The sequence below is a fragment of the Oxyura jamaicensis genome, chromosome 1, assembly GCF_011077185.1.
Source record: "Oxyura jamaicensis isolate SHBP4307 breed ruddy duck chromosome 1, BPBGC_Ojam_1.0, whole genome shotgun sequence".
Classification (NCBI taxonomy): domain Eukaryota; kingdom Metazoa; phylum Chordata; class Aves; order Anseriformes; family Anatidae; genus Oxyura; species Oxyura jamaicensis.
Window position 1 is genome coordinate 54,120,843 of NC_048893.1, and position 18,359 is coordinate 54,139,201.

General features: G+C 40.9%; 1 protein-coding gene and 1 non-coding gene across 2 annotated transcripts in view; both read left to right on the forward strand.

Annotated features, from left to right (window-relative positions):
• Positions 1-18,359, forward strand: part of MYH9 (myosin heavy chain 9) — a 69,560-nt gene that overhangs the window by 27,439 nt on the left and 23,762 nt on the right. The window contains exons 4-12 of the mRNA XM_035340098.1: positions 3,390-3,417; positions 4,190-4,283; positions 9,509-9,601; positions 10,276-10,339; positions 10,882-10,980; positions 11,823-11,966; positions 14,011-14,106; positions 14,937-15,055; positions 16,136-16,288. Coding sequence (XP_035195989.1) covers positions 3,390-3,417; positions 4,190-4,283; positions 9,509-9,601; positions 10,276-10,339; positions 10,882-10,980; positions 11,823-11,966; positions 14,011-14,106; positions 14,937-15,055; positions 16,136-16,288 — 890 coding nt within the window. The remainder of the gene's footprint in view (positions 1-3,389; positions 3,418-4,189; positions 4,284-9,508; positions 9,602-10,275; positions 10,340-10,881; positions 10,981-11,822; positions 11,967-14,010; positions 14,107-14,936; positions 15,056-16,135; positions 16,289-18,359) is intronic.
• Positions 17,325-17,461, forward strand: LOC118160993. Its single transcript, XR_004747806.1, has one exon. It is a non-coding gene; the product is annotated as a small nucleolar RNA SNORA66 (small nucleolar RNA).

Here is an 18,359-nt window from a genome sequence, read left to right on the forward strand (position 1 = left end):
GGAGAATAAATATTGGCATTTACGGCGGGTCCTAATTGGAAGCGTGTCTAAAAGTTATGCTTTTGTGTTTGTTAGCTCTTTGGCCCTTTGGTAGGCTCCAATTTCCTGTTGCTCAACACATTATTCAGTTGTCTGTCTGTACACAATTAGAAGAATTCCAGCTATCCCAATGACTGCTGCTTTGCCGTCCTGGGAAAGAATTTCCCCCGGATTGCAAACAGGAATGTTGCCTTTTAAGGCAGCGTCTGCGCGCTGCCGGTGGCTTGCCTGCACTCGCAGGTACCTCCTGGCTGCCCTACAGCGGAGGTGACTAACGCAGCTGCAGCAGGCCACCGGGCGAGTGCTTGGGGGAGGAAAGCCCAGTGCAAGAGAGGGCTTTTGAACACCGTCTGTGGCTCTTCCTGCCTTGCAACACCTCGCTCTGTGTTGGGGTGTGGAAGGATCCTATGCTCATCCCTTTGTGACTTCCTTAGGTAGCTCCGGAGAGCTGGTGCCTCTTATTCCCTTTGCAGTGAGGCTCTACAAGAGCTTCTCAGTTAACTACAGCAGAACCTGTTGTGATCCAGAGGGCTCAATGCCAAAGAGCTTCTGAGGGTTATCTGATGTTGGTCATCTCTTTTTCTGTTTAGCACTTAGGTTTGCCTGTCTGCTTATCAATGTATTTTGCTGGAATGAGGATCCTATCTTGGAGGAGAGGGAAGGGAGAGGCATGTGGTATGTAAGTACTTAGGGCTCCACTGCCTGTGTGAGGACCTCCAGGTCATCATTCCAACACCAAAGTTGGCGTCCAGGAGTGAGGAGTGCCACCCTTAAGGACATCTCTCTTTTTTTTTTTTTTATCCTCTCTTAATAGGCTTCTTAGAAGTACCTGAATGCAAAGACAAGCTTTTCTAGGACAAACGGACTGTTTGTTTGTAGTCAAGCTTTTGAAAGTCAAATGTTATTCAGAGGCACAACCTTTTCTTCTTACCATAACTGCTTTGTGGTACAGAATTGCACCCGGGTGTCGCGCTACTGCAGAATACATTTCCTTAGGCAATCCATAAATGAGTCACTAGTTATTCCCCGATCCACCCTCAAAGTGCCCAGTCACACAGAGGGCTGGCGTGTGCCTGCTGAGCCACTGGCCCGCTGGGAACCTTGAATGGGTGAGGCCTTTGGGGCTGGCTCACATCTGCTCTTCACCTGCCCTTCAGCAAAAGGGTACATATCTTAAAGGCAATGAATAAAATTCAGCACTTGAAAAAAAATGAATGCACAGCGCTTACAAAGCTGCATTATCTAGTTTTGGACACTTAGTTGTTTGCTGAGCCCAAACTATTTGAGTGACCATTTTCTTCTGCTTGCTTACGTCTAGTCCTAGGGCTGATCAGCTCTTTCTGAGAAAGATACCTGCAGCAAAGCAGATTATTTTCCTCTAAACTTTAATGCTCATCTGCATATAATCAGTTTCCAGTAAAGAAGGTTCAGAGCAGGAATTACTTATTTGTAGTATACGAATCTAATGTTTCCATTAGCAGCTGCAGAATAATTTAAGAAAAGACTGAATCTCAAATTTGATAGGTTCTCCTGCCTTCTATATTCCATGAAAATGTGTCCAAAAACTAGATTGCTTCTCTCTATATAAACTGAGTTTATAGGAGGTTTTTTCTTGTTGAATATGGCCTTCATGCTAAATTCACTTGTGGTGGCAGTGTTAAAGTCTATAGAAAGTAGTCAGATAGAGCCCAAGTACTTGAAACTATAAAGCCTTCCCTAATTAGAGTTCAGTCTCTTTATCTCACACAAAAGTCTTGAGCTTGGTGACTCAATTACATCATCCAAGTGTGTGTCTGGTGAGGAGAATGCTGAGTGCACTTCCTTTCTCTAAGCTACTGGAGAAAGGAAGAGAAAGAACCAGGAGCTAAAATATGGAGATAGTCACATTCATAAACCTACTGATGAAAGCTACCATTGCTGAAATAATTTGTTGGAGGAATTCAGTGATATTTTCTCCTTGTGGATGTTTGAGGCTTGCTGTCTTTTAAGAGGTTAGACTCGAGTCTGACACAAAATTGAAGCTCAGTATGTAAAAAGAACAATAAGTAGACAAAATATAACTGCTGTGGTACTCAGGCTCTCAGACTGGATGAATCTGATAGTTCACTGCTCTTAAGCAAAATAAATAAGGCTGATGGCTTAGTCTGTTCCGTGAGTGTCTCAATAGCTCTCGTGTGAGGCAGGACTACGTGCATGACTTGCGGTTAGTTCCTCTGCGTTCAGTGTCTGGACCGGTCTCTCTTCCCCTGTGACTCCTACAAGAAGCTACTAGAGTTGTGCTAGGCACAGGCACTCTCCGGTCTGCCTGGTGCTCATGGCTGGTTCCTGGTGGCATTGAGGAGAAAGTGATGCAGGCTGGGGGTGGTTGGAGGGGGAAGCAGGATGGAAGGGAGGATGCAAAGTGAAATCAAGGCAGAAGTAGGGGAGCGTTTTTGCAGAGAAGTGGTGGGGGAGCAGTAGGATGAAGACAGTGGAAAGACTAGTCGGGGCTGCTCGTGAGAAAGTAGAATCAGAGGTGAAAGCTGAAAGGAGGTTACAGATGTTGGAGAAGATAGTGGTGGATAAGCTGGTTGAAGGAAGTTCTGTGACTGGAAAGATTTCATCATCCACAGCTGGGAAATGAACCCAGGAATTAGTATGTCTACTGTTTAGCATTCAGTATCCCATCCCCATTCCTGATTTTCGTGGCATGTCAATATGAAAAAGAAAAGGTTTCGACTATTATCAGCTGCTCAGTTAATGCTAGAGGGGATGCTGCCACAAGTACATCAGCTGTACAGCACTTAGGCTGCTGTTCAGCATTCTAGCTTTCAAGCCCATCCTGTATAAAATAAGTAACAACAATTGCTCACTGAGCTTCCAGTGTTTCTTTCTGGGGTGAAAGCCTCTCTTTGATGTGAGCTTTTGGTACTCTGGGATTTTTAATGGTTCATGTCCCGTTTCCACCTGCCCTATCTCTCTTCTGTTTTTTCTGCTCTGCTGATTGCTTTTGAACATCAGTATGGGTCCAGAATAATTGAAGGGGAGAAGGGAGTGAATAACTAGTAGATGTACATCCAGGTATATCTCAGTGGTAAAGAAACCTTCACTGGGAGTGTTATTGCCTGTTTGTAGAAAAAATGATACAACCAATGTTCTTTCTGGATGAAGAAAACATAATGGCACCATTGCAATTTAACTTTGGCAGATGTGGGAGGTTGGTTGCCCAAAAAGGGTTTACCTGGCCGTATTTCTGTCAATGCTTGTTGAGTTTACTAGTTCCTGTTTATGTCTTAGATGTTGGTATTTATCTGTCATAGAAATTTTCTGTTCAAGTTTTAGTCTGACTACTGTTTTAAATTTTATTCTAGACCGAGAGGATCAGTCCATCCTTTGCACGTGAGTATATACAGTTGCCAACTTGTGTGGATATCAAGGTTTGTGTTAAAAATCTTGGTTGGAGGTCTCTCTTGATAGTAAGTGCCTGGGGTGGGCTCAGTAAGTCAGGTAATAATGAAGAGTTAAGGAAGGCCCTGCTACAGGTCCTCCAATATGTATTTAATCCTTTCTACAGGATAATTTTCATGGGAGCTGCAGGAAGAAAGGAAGTTTTGAAATAACCTTTGTGCCCAAGCTCCTGAAGAATAAGGCTTTGTCAATGGAAAAGGCTTGGAGAACTCCTTAAGATTTGATGCAGCTGTTGCGTTTAAGAGTATTCATACTGATGAGGCTGATAAGTAATAAATAGATACTCTTATTTGTTACAGCAGTTTATCATCTAGACACAACAAATTCAGTTGGCCCCCAGTCAGGAGTTTTCTTACAGAAAGATTCATTTTGTTGCCTTTCACCCCTAGCTTTACAGTTGCCTCTGGATTATTCCTCTGCCACTTGGCAATTTTTGTGTCCAGGTGACCACAGAACATAGTTGTTTACATTCCATCCTTTGTGCCCTCATATAGAACCCATACCCACTGGCAAACTGGCTGAGGGCTAACCTGCAGCCTAGCTGCAGTGATACCACTCTGTAGTATCACTCAGTTTTTGTTGGCTTTGAGAGGTGTCCTGATAGCCAGTGTGGATTTAAGGAGCTCTGTAGCCCTTCGGGGATCAGAGATAGAAATGTGTCCCCCTATGTTTTGTTTTGTTTTTGTTTTTTCTTACTTTACAGAGGTGAATCGGGAGCTGGTAAGACCGAGAACACCAAGAAGGTCATTCAGTATCTGGCTCACGTTGCTTCCTCACACAAGTCTAAAAAAGACCAGGTAAGACCTAGGTTTAATTTAATGATGCTTTATTGCTGTTCTGACTGTGGATGATAAACATGTATGGGCTGTCACTGGTAAAAACCATATTGCTCAATAAAAGTCTGGATGATAACAGCTATCAGAGGACTGAGGAGGACAGTTTATTCAGAAATAATAAAAGTTTGTCAAAAACCACTAGTCAGGGGACGTTGTTCAGAGTCGTAACTCCTTTGAATTCAGTCGAGCAACAGTGGGAATAACCTCATCCACAATCTTTTGGATTCATGGGCAAGAGATACTAAATGAAGCGTCACCCATACTGATCTTTTTATGCAGACATAATGCTTATAACCAGTCCAGGTAGTTTAAAACTGATCGTTCCATGGAGGAGTTGTCTCCTTTTTTCTGTACGTTTCTACGTTAGGTCTGGCTATTATAGATACTGATTCAAAACTGGAGAACACAGGGAGAGTCAGTGAACCTCAGTTGAAAACTTGAAAATGGTAGGAAAACATTAAACGGGTGGAAAAGAGCCAGGTGTAGCAGCATATGAAAGGAGGGTGGTGGTGATGGTGGGAGGACTTTGAAGATGTCTCACTTATATTTTTTTCCCCTCCCTCTCCCCCGATGGACTATTGCCGAATTCATCAGTTGTATCCTCGTAGGTGAGCTGCACGTTTACTGCACGTTCTGCACCAGGAATGCGTTTTCTGTCCCATTGTGTGATTTTTTTTTTTTTTTTGAGCAGCTTTTCACTCCACACCAATATCACTTTCTGCAGCTAAACCAAACCCATAGACAGTTCACAATTTTTTTGTGTGTGGTGCACAGTAATCTTTTTATCAGGATGTTCGATCGGAGACTAAAGTACTATAATGAATACTTGTGTTCTGTGTTCACTACTGGTTTGCATTTTAGGACTTTTCTTGCAGGACTTCATGAACAATTTGTCTGGAAAAGTATTCCTCCAGGGCAATATGACTGGACCAGGCTTTCCTAGAACCATGAATATCTAGCATGTGTGGTGTTCCTAGTAAGATGTATGTAGCTTGGCGTTTAGGTTTCTATTCCCAGCAGTGAGATGTGGCGGTAGTTGCAGAGAGAGGTCGGTGAGGAAGGCTACCCTGCAGACGGGGTGTTTCGAGACAGTAAGCTTGTTAGCCAGAGCTGAACACATTGGAAATGTTCACTGGTGAGCCATGTAATAAAAGCCAGATGCCAAGTGCATCCACTGTATCTCTACCTAAAAGTTTTCCTGTAGTAGCTTAATGTGTAGGCATATTTTATGTGTGTAGAGTATATGAATAAGGCGGCATCCCTACGCGCAGGCATACTATGTTTGTGTGTACACATTCTAATAAGTAACTTCTGGAATGCAACCAAAAAAAAAAAAAAAAAAAAACCTTTCTACATGCCAAACTTTCAGACATATGAAGGCTTTTTCCATGGTCTGTCAGTAGCTGTATTTAGCAACATTCTCCTTTTTTCTTTTTCTTTTTTTAAACTGTGGAAAATGGAATCATGGGCTTGAGCTAAGTATTCTTCCACTGTGCATCCTTGCACAAAATTTCTACTACCTAAGCAGGACAAAGATCTGCATAGGAGAACAAAACAGTTCTGAGTTGGGCTTGCTGGTGATTTGCTTTAGTTTGATTTTTCAAAGGTTCTTCTGAGAAGTCCTGCAGCTCATGTGTTACTTCACTTTTGTGGTTAAACAGTAGCACTGGCCGTACCAGGGAGGACTTAGACCTGGATCCTTAAATGTTAAGTGGTAATGAGTGTTCTGTGCAACAATTCTTTACAAAGCTTAAACATGGAACCAGATTATGAGGCATCATACGTTAATGTTTTTTGAGGATCTGGGGTCACAGCAGATTTATTTGTTGGGATAGAATATAATTGTGTCAAGCCTTTATGCTGCAAGACAGAAACCCCACTGCTGGCACTGATTAGCAAGACTAAGCATGGTAGTGACAGTATAGGAAGTAGTGGAGCCTTTTTTGCCAAGAAGGTTTCTTGACTGTCTTCTAACTGAAATTTTGAGTGTAAACTCCTGTTTTTCAAGTATCTGAGCAAAATCTGATTTATATAAAGTATATCCTTTATTTCCAACACTTTTGTTTTGGAGGCAGTGGCTGCTTCCACTAATCCCAATGCATTAGTATATTCAGCTTAATGGCTTTTAGCTGCATGGTGTGAATATTAAGCACGTTAAAGTTGCTTTTGGAGCCTACTGAATTGAATTATATAAATACTTTTTCACTTAGTCAGACTTTATTTATGGAAGTTAGGATTCATGCTTTCCCGTTTTTTAGTCTCTGTTCCTCTACTGACTTGTTCAATCACGTAGTAGTCTTTTCAAGATGAGAACGTTCACAGCTGATCACGAATTCATGCATAGTGGTTGCAAATGCTTAAATCTTTGTAGTGAAGGTTGGGTTATCGACGATCTCTCTTCCTTCCCCAGCCAACCCAGTATTATCGGGATCCAGTTATCTGAGAATCTCTCGTGTTTGCAGAGAAGAGTGCAAAAGCAAATCCCTGAAGTGTTTAAAAGCAAATAACTGGGGGAAAAAAAAAAAAAAGAAACAACACCTTTAACTTTTTTTGGATAGAAATTTCATGCTGTGAAAGGTAGCTGTGATTTCTGGATGCTTGTCTCTATACATTCTGAAGAAGGAATACTTGGCAAAACTTCTCTCTTGCACAGAAATATTTCCAAAGACTGTATGAGGTGAGAAAAAAAGAAATTCAGAGTACAAGGTAGATGTCAAGGATTTTAATTGCTGTAAATTGGTGTTGTAACTTCAGAGCAATGAAAACACAGCATACCAAAGAGTGTGTGCTGCTCAACCACCAGTTGGAAAACTAGCAGCCAGTGGCTGTTATTGATTCTGCTTTCGTGAGAAACATTCTACATACTTCAAATAAATGACAGGTTTAAAAAAAAGAAAAGTTTCAGGTCAAAGATTGGCAATTACAGGTGTCAGAAAATTAGCGGCAGATAGAACATTAATTTCTAGAAAGCTTGTTAGAGACAGCTTTGTTGTACTCAGTTTTTGCTTTGAAAATTACCCAGTGTATAATAATAAAGAAGTCTCTTCCTTCAATGAAAGGTGACTGTCAACATTTAAGTTTAAAAAACAACCAAAACACAAGCTTCCATAGAATTTTAAACGTAATGGGATTGTATTTTTTAAAAAAAGACAGTGTACAGTGCACACCAATGGATACATCACAGCAATTTCAAGCACTTCATCTTACGTGCCATTGCCAGGGCATGCTAAGAACTTGGTCTTCCTACTATATCACTGGGATAAGGCAAGTCTTGAGAACTAATGATGTGACCGACTCTTTAGCCTGCTCCTTTACTTACACCTCTATATTGCTGTAGGCTCTGAGCTGGCGTTGGCTTATACCGGTTGGTACTTTGATAGTTCAAGAGACCTATTCACTTCTGAACTATGGTTTCTCAATACCTACTTGACACTAACAACACTCTCTTGCAGAGGTATCAACAGGAGGTTCATTAGTCAAAATTTCTATAAACTTTCGATCTTTGTGTAGCTAAGCATGACCTTAGTTTTATTTTTAGCCAAATTATTAAAACAGATTCAGCCTGACTTCTATTTAGAGAAAAAATGAGCTTTTTGATCTTCTTCCTCCTTGTTTGTTACTTGGGTTTAAATGTTAAGTTGTTGAAACTTCTCACTTGCACAGCAACAGATCAAAGTCACAAAGAGAGGCCTGGGACTTCGCTGCAGGGTGGAGAGGAAGAAGTGGGTGAGGGAAGAGCATTCTGTCATCAGTACATGTGCCAGAATAGGAGGGGGAAATGTGACTGCTACCCAATTTCAAGGACTGAACCCTAGTTTCAGGGTGCTGTCCTTACAAAACTACACAATGTCTCTGTTGTGAGAGGGCAGATGTCCTAGCTTAGGTTACCTTCCCAGGGCTAACCCCCTTGTTATGTACACTTCCACACTGAATGAAAGTGTTTGCAGCAGCTGCCCCTTCTGTATGTGTGCAGTTCTGCAGGGACACCGTCTTGTTTGGCACTGCACTTTGCAGGCATGAAGTGAGGTGATTGTGGAAGTAAGAAACACTTTAGTTCTTTGTTTGGTTTCTGTTGTACTCCTTTTTTTTTAATTTATGCAATAAAAAGTGCTGATTTTTTTGTATATATTTTTAGAGAGACAGTGTAAGGACTGACCTGTTTTATAAAACACTTTAAAAATTAATGGGAATGATTTTCCTTTACAAATACACTTAAATATTTTGTCCCTGCCATTCCAGTTTTCACAGATCAAACTCAGTTTCCATCTTTTATGTACAGGAAGTCTTGAGTATTCAGTGATGACTGCTAAAATGAGAAACATGAATCTAAACCGTCATTTGCTGTTTCTGGAAGTTTTTTAGCTGGTCTTGGAATATGCATACTCCACACCCTTAACACAGAGGACATGTGATTTTAAAAGCAAAGAGGGAGGCATCTAGAGCCTGAAGGGAAAGGTGTATATGCTCCAGTGATCTAGCACTTGGCAGGGATAAAGGTTCTGATTATTTTTTTTCCTGCAGCTCCAGCATTTTGTGTTCCTGGAGGGTAGGAGGAGTGTGCGAATATGGCAGTAAGAATGCAAGCGATCATGCAGTTTGTGGGATACCACTAATTCTCCTTTTTTTGTGTGCCTCCTTACAAAGGAGGTTTTTGCTTGTTTGTATTGTGGAAGACCTAGACTCCTAGTGCAGTTTTGTTGTTGTTGTTGTTTTGTTTTTGCAAACACTAGATCTTTTCAGACTAACTTCTTAACCTACTAGTAGCAGAGTTCAGAGCTGTCGCACAGTAGCAAGAAAGCGTTTTTTTTTTTTTTTCCACTCTTCCTGCCCAAATGGCAAGACATTTCTGCGATGGGGGCCTGATCTTGGATGGAATTATGTTTTTGATCCTGGGAAGTCTGTGGGATGCTGTGGCCAAGTGGCTTTAAAAGGCTGCCTGTTAACAGAAAGACAGCACTGGGACACCCTCGTGTTGAAGAAGGGAATAAAGTGTTTTTGTGAATGCGTGTTTTACCCAGATAACTGATGAGTCTCCTTTTGAAGGTTTAAGGGATCGTCTCCTAAGGTTTAAAATGGCTTCTCTACAACATGCCAAGCTAGTGTGAATTGAAACTTCAGTGCTGGTTTGACCCAGGCATAATGCAGCAGACTGCTACCTACTTGATTCATTTCTGATTTCCCTCTAGGGAGAACTAGAAAGACAGTTACTCCAGGCTAATCCCATCTTGGAGGCCTTTGGAAATGCCAAGACAGTGAAGAATGACAACTCGTCCAGATTTGTGAGTATTACTATCCAGTATGGTTGCCAGTATGCTTAACTTTGGAGGGGGAGGACTTGTTATGCTTCTGGGTGAATTGCTATCCTGGGATAGGGCAACTGTCTGTGTGACTTACCTCAAATTCATCTGGGAAGAGAATTTCATTCAGTGGATTATCCAGAAAATGCTGCTGATAGGTTTCTAGTATGGAGAAGCCATCTGCACCAGTTTTTATTCAAAATTTATTATCGTCAGTTTTATCCTGTCAAGCAACCAGGGATCCTTATTTCGTTTGCTCTGGAGAGGTAGACAGTGAGAGAAAGACAGAGTGAGAAGCCAGAGCTGGAGCTAAATGGAAGTGGTTGATGCTGGTTGAGGGAGGGAGAACTATCCAAAACGTACAGTGAATGAAACTGAAAATGCTTTGGCTGTGGGAAACCTAGGTCAAACCATAATTAAGTTGAATTGTAGGCTGCTTGTCTTTATTTACAGGTAAGTATTTGGTGTCTTGTTTGTTAAATCGTTGTCATGATCAGCAGGCATTGCCTATTGGCTGACCTTATGTTTTGCATAAAACTTGCCTGACCTGTTCTAAATTTCCTTTCCTGGATTAAAAACACGAGATTTGCCTTTGCTGCTCACTGCTGTTATGCACAGAGTGAATACTAATGTTATTACTAATATTTTCCTCCCAGGGCAAGTTCATCAGAATCAACTTTGATGTCAACGGCTACATTGTTGGAGCCAACATTGAGACCTGTATCCTTTCTGTAGCCGCTTAAAAGTTACGGGCTATAGAGTGTGGCAGTAATGATGCTTAGCAATCTCATCAGACCTTAGTTGTGTTTGCCAGGTTGAGAATGTGGCAGGAGGCACTTCAATTTATGCTAGCAAGATTACTGTTGTAGCTTCCCGTTTCTTCATATAGCATTTTGTGACTGTGGTGGAAATCTCTTCTGAGTGAATGAGTTCTAATCATAGGAGGCTGAGATAGCATCAAACCACGATAAGATGAAGAGCTTTGGAATTTCACACGCCGTTCTCACTTCTGTGCAGGGCAAGTATGGATAGTTGGCCACTATTTCTCTGTTTATCAGTTTAGTTTAGTTTCTCATGTCATAGCCATCAGTCAGAGGTTCAGAGAACTGAGACCAGAAGCTCAGTGGGTTGTTGGCTGATGACAACTGCTAAATCAATACCCCTCTTAATGGGTACAAGAACATAAGGTACTGCTAGTTTTTCTCCTGCCATAGAATAGGAAGTGATTTGTATGTCCTGCCATATGCCTTGACTCTCAGAAGATCTCCTGGAGAAGTCACGTGCAATCCGTCAAGCCAAGGAGGAGAGAACCTTCCACATCTTTTACTACCTGCTGTCTGGGGCAGGGGAACATCTGAAGAGTAAGTTTGATAGTTGTTTTAATTATGGGGTTCCTCAGCACACAGAGAGTCCAAAACACTTGTACGCTAGCACCTGTTCCTTCGTAGTTTCTTGCCTCTCCCTTTTAGGTATGGTCACTCCTCCTCCTCTTCTGCACGTGCATATATCCCTTTGCCTTCCCTCTACACTTCTCAGTTCCTGAAAACTTGCTTCTCTGGTTCCTTCCTGTACTTGTTTCCTTGCCAGCAATGACTCTACACCCTTCCTTATCTAAATCACTGTCCTGTGTTTAGTCTCGTCTTGTATGATGTAAACCCTCCTAGTGCAGGAATGGTCCTACTGTGATGTACTCAGTGTTTAACTGAATAGAGCAAAGTGTCTGGCGCTTAAGCAATCTAGAAGTCTAGCACCTAGCCTTAAAGCCTCAGCCTAGTCTGTTCTTCAGTAGTTGGAGTTCGTGTTGTGTAAGAGCTGCAAATTGATCTGGAGGAACGACAGAAGACAACTTTTCTCATAGTTGCTACCAAGAGCTATATACTAACCTTCCTGTGACTTGAAACAAATGAGGAATCTGAACTTGAAGGCAAATTTACTTTCAAGTTATCTGTGCTTTTTATACACTTAGGGCATAATGATGATTGTCACTTCTTTGGTGGAGTATTCTAGAAGAGGGAATAGAAAGAAATAAAGCAGAAAAATGTTCATCTGTTAGTAAAACAGATCTTAATCTCCGATTCCTCCAGCATCTGCTAGCATGTGCAAGTCAGAAATTTGCTCTCAGTGGTAGCTTGTCTATTTATATATATATATTAAAAAAAAAAAAAAAAAAAGTCATAGTAACTTTTCTCCTTTTTTTCCTAAGCTGATCTGCTCCTGGAGCCATACAACAAATATCGCTTCCTCTCCAATGGGCACGTTACAATCCCAGGTCAACAAGACAAAGATATGTTTCAGGAGACCATGGAAGCAATGAGGATCATGGGCATCCCCGATGAAGAGCAGATAGGTATGAGTCCTCTGAAAGGAGGAAATGGAGGAGGGAACAGATTGCATTTTTCTGGAGCTTTATTTTTGGTTTGGTTTCATTCTTGGGTGTTTTTACGTTGTTGTTCCTTTGTTTCCCTCTACCCCCACCACAAAGTGACCAGTGTGTGAGCGATGAACTTAGTAGCTTTGGAGTGACCCACCTCAGGATGTACCAACACCGTTAATCTTAGAAGTGCAACAGCCAACAAAAACATACTTCTGCTTGCTGTTTTTGTTCCCAGTTTGAAGGCTGTATATCCAGTTTATGAATAATACTTCCAAGATATGAGTGCTTCCCCACTTCCTAAGTAATGGCTTTTAAGTATCAAATCCAGCCAGTGCTGGACTAATACTTTGAGAATGGCCTGGCTATGCTGCCTTTTATGCAGCCAGCACAAAATGCAGGGGTGCTTACTCACCAGTCATTTTTAACCTTCCTTACTGGTTGGGAACCGGTGTTCTGCCCAATCTCAGTTTCTGAATGTATAAGATCTTATAAAATAGGACTTGGTTTGCATACATTGCAAACATCCATTTTTTTTAAAGGTCACTGCTGCTTCTGCTGGATGCTGTAGCCCTTGTGGCTGTAGGGAATATGTGCCTATGCCTTAGCTATTGCTCTTCACAGTCCAGTCTGCTATAAATCCCTTCTTTTGTTATTCATAACTTAATACTATTCTTGAAATCCTGAATCATCTGAGACTGAAACTGCTATATGGAGGTGAAGACATGTTTGCCTACAGAGAATTAAATATTTTGTAGCCCAATTTCTCATTCAGATGACCTGCTACACTCTGTTTTTTTTAGTTTCTTTTTATGTATGCTCTAGGGCATGTCTTTGCTGCCACACGGATGAGCTATTGGTTCCAACCACTGCAGCAAAGATAATTTTAGTATTTTATTCTTGCCATTCAAGGTGTGAAGTGTACTAATGTTCCTTTAGGCTGAAAATACATGAAAAATACATGGAGTAACTGGCTGGCCAGTAAGCTTGCTTAGTTTTGATGTAGCCTCTAAATGCTATCTATCTTCATCTATGAGACAACACCAAAACAAGGTGTATGTCCAAGTGCCAGACTCCAGTTTCAGCTGCCAAAACACTGGATTTCAAAACATGTCACTTGGAGCATCAGGACTAACTCTTTTGTTAGTCCTGCTAGAGAATCTGTGGAGCCTTTGTTTGCTCTGCTATCAAAATGATACTGTTTTAAAGGAGCTGTTTCTATATTAGGTAGAAGTTAGGGGATGAAAAAATCTTTGGCCCCAGATCTCTTTGCAAGTGGCTGGCAGTTTACTCTGCTCAAGGCAACTAGAAGCTGCTGTACAATGAGCTTTGATTGATATGTGGTAAAAATCGAATTGATGCTGTGACACTGAAATTCTTTTTCCAGTCCTAGCATCTGATGCTGCTTTTGTGATGTGCAGCGGTCAAAGAACATTAATACATCATTAATACAACAAAGGATTCGATGATTCAGCCTGTGATTAGCAATAATTATGGCATAGGCACTTTTGCCCACATCCTACTGCCCTTCATATATTGTAACTGTAATGTATGTCTGTATGGACTACAGATCTTGGTCAGGTAGCTGAAAGTAACACAAGGTTAAAGGAACGTAATCTTCCTTCCCTGAATTGGTTTGTACTCTTAATAACTGTTTCCTTCCTGCATTTAATTGTAATCATTGAAAAAATGGCAGATCTTGGCCCTCTAACAAAGAACAAACATTTTCACAAAAACTGTGATTGTTATAGAATGGGGCATGCCCCTGGATCTTGTCTGCAGCTTTGCTGTAGCTCAAGTTGAGAATGGTTAAATTCCCAGGCTGTATAGTCTTGCATTGGAGGGACAGGGCAAGTCCTGTGCCCAGAATGGGAGTCACAGACAAATTACTTACATGTGGTATTTTTTCCCCAATTCCAAATAGATCTTTGAGAGAAGCCTCTTGCCTTTTGACATGGTTAACTAGGTCATATCAGGGCTTTTGCTGATGTCTGACACTGAGCTATTATTGTTTCAAAAGGTCTGCTGAAGGTTATCTCAGGTGTTCTTCAACTTGGCAACATAGTGTTCAAGAAGGAGCGCAACACAGACCAAGCCTCTATGCCAGACAATACAGGTAACCCATCTCCTTTCCTCACCTCAAAGAAAGCCCCACAGAAAAAAGCCTACAGGAAGTTCCTGCAAGTAGAAAAACAAATTACAGATTGTAAGGAATGCTGCAGTCCTGTTTTTCTGTCAGGTGAATTATTTGTGGGCAGGAATGTGGCACAGTTCTTGTGACGAGCATAGGCAGGAAGTATTCTTGATGGTGACCAGATGAAAAGGATTACTCTACTGGAATACGCAGAGTGTAGGCTTATCTTAGAGTATCATTGTAGATGTACTGCAGAAGTGTAAGAGGTGGCTAATTGCTTTTCAAGTGTTTATATTTTGGGCGATTATAGAAAACGTGCTTTAACTGGCATCTTGGGGAGAAGAATAAGCTATTTGATTTCTCTGGCTCTTTAATCTGAAATAGAGTAGTAATCTGAAACAGAAAGAGTTGCCTCAAAAACTAATTAGTATATGAAGACAATGCAATTAGCTTGATTAAGAAGTCAGTCACTTGTGGTATCTTTAAATTGATTGTAGACTGAACTTTCTGAAGCTTCCAGGTTATGACTTAGCAGTATGAGAATACTGTGTCAAATTTACTCCTGTGGTTTCCAAAGAAACTCATTAACCTCTAGTATGGGTAGCAAGAGTTTTTAGGGGAGATTTTCTTCTTCTTGAAGATAACTTTCTTTGTCTCATTAACCTGCTCTTCACTTAATGGCTTTTTAAAAGCAATTTCATGACTCTCTTGGGAATGCAGTTGCAGGAATGATTTTCTTTCTCTTTTTCTGTAAGAAAAGCAATAATAATGAGAAAGTTAATATCTTTGTTGTTTCCTCTGCCTCTCTTTAGCTGCTCAGAAAGTGTCTCATCTTTTGGGTATCAATGTGACTGATTTCACCAGAGGTATCCTGACTCCTCGTATCAAAGTGGGACGAGATTATGTCCAGAAAGCTCAGACCAAAGAACAGGTATGCGTTCTGTATAAGTGAATGAGTACTTTTGTCTTTAATTTTGCGGCCACAGAGCTAACAAATGAGTGAAAGGTTTCCATCGCGTTTAATAGTCATCTTCATGGCTGCAGTGTATGGCAACCATACTTGAATAAAGGAACATCTGCATTACTGCTAGTATTAGCTTTCTTGATCTGTATAAAAATAGAAGTCACCCTGCCCCTGTAGCGCTCTTTCTCATCTGAGGAAAAAATGAGAGTGCGATTCCCATAATTTTAGTAACTGGCTGTCCCAGGGGAGTAAGCTGCTTCAGTGCTCTATGCAAGGATGACATTTTCAAGTTGCTGTAATATAGAAAACATTTTTGAATAGGTCAGCTGCTAGGGTGGAAGAACTTGCGGCTCACCCTTGAATCTGATTGTATGTTTCTTAATAGTCTTGAATCAGACTGTGCTGCTTGTTCTAAATGAAACCTGAACTAGGAACAAGTAGTTTCCTAAAAGGAGCAAAACCTCTGTGCTTACTCCCTGCATGGCTTTTTCATAAACGCATCATTATGTGAATGTATCATTATTCTCAGTGTATATAAACATGCCACCGTAACATAAAAGGGATTGGGAAGAGAGTGGAATGTAGAAATAGTCGAAAACTGCCTTTCTGTTTTGACATTTACTGTGTATTGTATTTTTTGTGTCAATCATAGGGTAGCAGCTTTGGGGGAAGAGTAAGTTTCACAAATCCTAAATAGCAAAATAATTCTAATGCTTTTCTTTGGTCATATGTAAATGTGCTGTATTAGTTTGGAAAGGACTGGGTGTCACTTATTCTTTCTTGAATACTAGGCTTTGGTTTTTCCAATAGACAGGATCCGGAAAGGTGTCTTTGACATGCTATTTTAATCAGAAATTCTTCACTCCTTTTCATGGAGTATCGCCGTGCCATCTGCTTTTCATTGGTAATAATCTATGAAATGAGCTTTCTTTGTTGAGTTCGGTAGTGGAGAGAAGATCTCAGACTACAGTTAGGCAATTATATGCCAAAAGAATGCAATCTGCACCTTTGGATTATAATGCAAGCTGTGATCTTTGTTCTGCATAGGCTGACTTTGCCATTGAGGCTCTGGCTAAAGCCACTTATGAACGTATGTTCCGGTGGCTGGTTATGCGCATCAACAAGGCATTGGATAAGACCAAGCGACAGGGTGCATCCTTCATTGGGATTCTGGACATCGCTGGCTTTGAGATTTTTGAGGTAAGGAGGAGTCAGGTCCTTGCACTCAGCACAGTTTACCATGGAGCAAGGACCGCTGAAGAAAATTGCTTTAAAACTGGAAGAAACTACAATAGTTTTGGAAATGATGTATATTCTGCTTTTATTTGAGATCCCTGCCAATATGAATCGTCGGGTTACATAATAACGTGTTCCTTCTTCTTTTGTATATTCTGCAAATATTTCATCTCATTACTTTATATTTGTCATGCGCATCACAGTTATTTTAACTTCATAGTTTCAGATGTTCGTGACTCTTTCTAGAACAGAATGACAGAATATAAGAGGTTACTAGCCTACAAAAAAAGTCTTTAAAATGCCAGAGTTATGGATCACCACTGGATTTAAATTTTGTCCTATTAGTCTGTCCCAAAACACTTAAAAGATAATCCACTGAAACCTATTGGCATCATAAATAATTGTTAGAAATTCTTCCTGCTGCTGAGTTTTGGAAAGACAAAGACAGGTTAGACCAAAACATAATCAACATATTCTGACCTGTGTATTCTCCATTCTGTGAGAAGTGTGAAAATTGGGGATCAGAATTTGTTTTCACATATAGCTAAACTGATGTAACAGTTTCTTGAAGAACAGGGGTAATATTTCACCTTTTCCACTCTCCTGTTCTTGGCTACACTCTCTCGTACTGTTCACCTCTCTAGCACTGCAGAATTTTTTTTCTTAGGATGGCTTATAATTGAGTCAGTCTGTAAAGGGGGATCTGAGCACTAAAGTTGATGCAAGATAAATGTGGCAGAGCAACAGCTGAAGGAAAGTTGAGGCAGAGGTGGAAAAGGGGAAGTGAGAGCTCCCTCTGTAGGTGGCACTGAACTGTTAGGCCAAATCCTTGTCTGTGAAACTGCAGTTTCAGAATGTGGCATTGCATTTTGCTTAGTCTGGAGTTAACCACAGGCTGTCACCAAAAAAGATCTGTCCTGCCATCCCCATTATCCCAGCCAGGTAACTCCTGTTGACCTGTGTTATACTGAATCTAGCTCATGTGCAGCTGCAAGGTTAATTGCAAACTCGATCACTAGCTCTGTATGATGTTGCAGAAGCAAGGGGAACAAGTTTGCTAAAGTAAAAATGGTAATGGAACTGTATTGGCCTTAGAAATAAAATGTTTGGGCCTGTTAATTCTATACCATGATAAGGAAATTTAATACGAAAATAACAAAGAAGAAATAAGACTGAGTACAATCTTGTTAATAGTACCATCACAATCTCTTTGCACTGTTGAATACAGAAAACTCTCAGGTAGCTTTAATCATGTATTTCTGAGAATAAAAGCATTTTCTTTGATAAACTGGCTGATAATGTTACCACATAATGTGGTTTGAGCACTGTAGTGCTGTTACTAGGACAAGAGGGAATGGCCTTGAGTTGCACCAGAGGAGGCTCAGGCTGGAAATGAGGAGACATTTCTTCTCACAAAGAGCAGTCAGGCATTGGGATAGGTTGCCCAGGGAGGTGGTGGAGTCACCGTCCCTGGGGGTGTTCAAGGAAAGGTTGGACGTGGTGCTTGGGGACATGGTTTAGTGGGTGACATTGGTGGTAGGGGGTGGTTGGACCAGATGATCTTGGAGGGCTTTTCCAGCCTTAATGATTCTGTGGTTCTAATTGGACCAATTTATTCATGAAGTGGAAAACTAAGCCTCAGGGTTGTTGATCTAACTCTACCTTTGGTTTAATGGTTTGCTGGATCTCATGAAAATGTGAAGGGAGTGAAAATGCATGGTTAGGAATTACTGGAACATGGAGGAAGTAGAACAGAACCATTCTGTCCAGCAGCTGTATTAGATTCAGTATGGTCTAACATGAAATTACATCCTTGGTTATTCATTATATCCATACAGTTTGAAGAAATCAGGACATGTTGAAGAAGTTTCCCTCACTTTTCTCATTCTAACTTTATATGCGAGGATTAAAAAGACACTTTCCAGTCCACACATTCTTACGAATCTGTCCTCAGTCTTCCATTGCCTCCTCATGATATGAAGAGGATGCGCCAGCTCTAAGTTTGTGAGAAAACCAGAGGCTTTTGTGCTCCTGG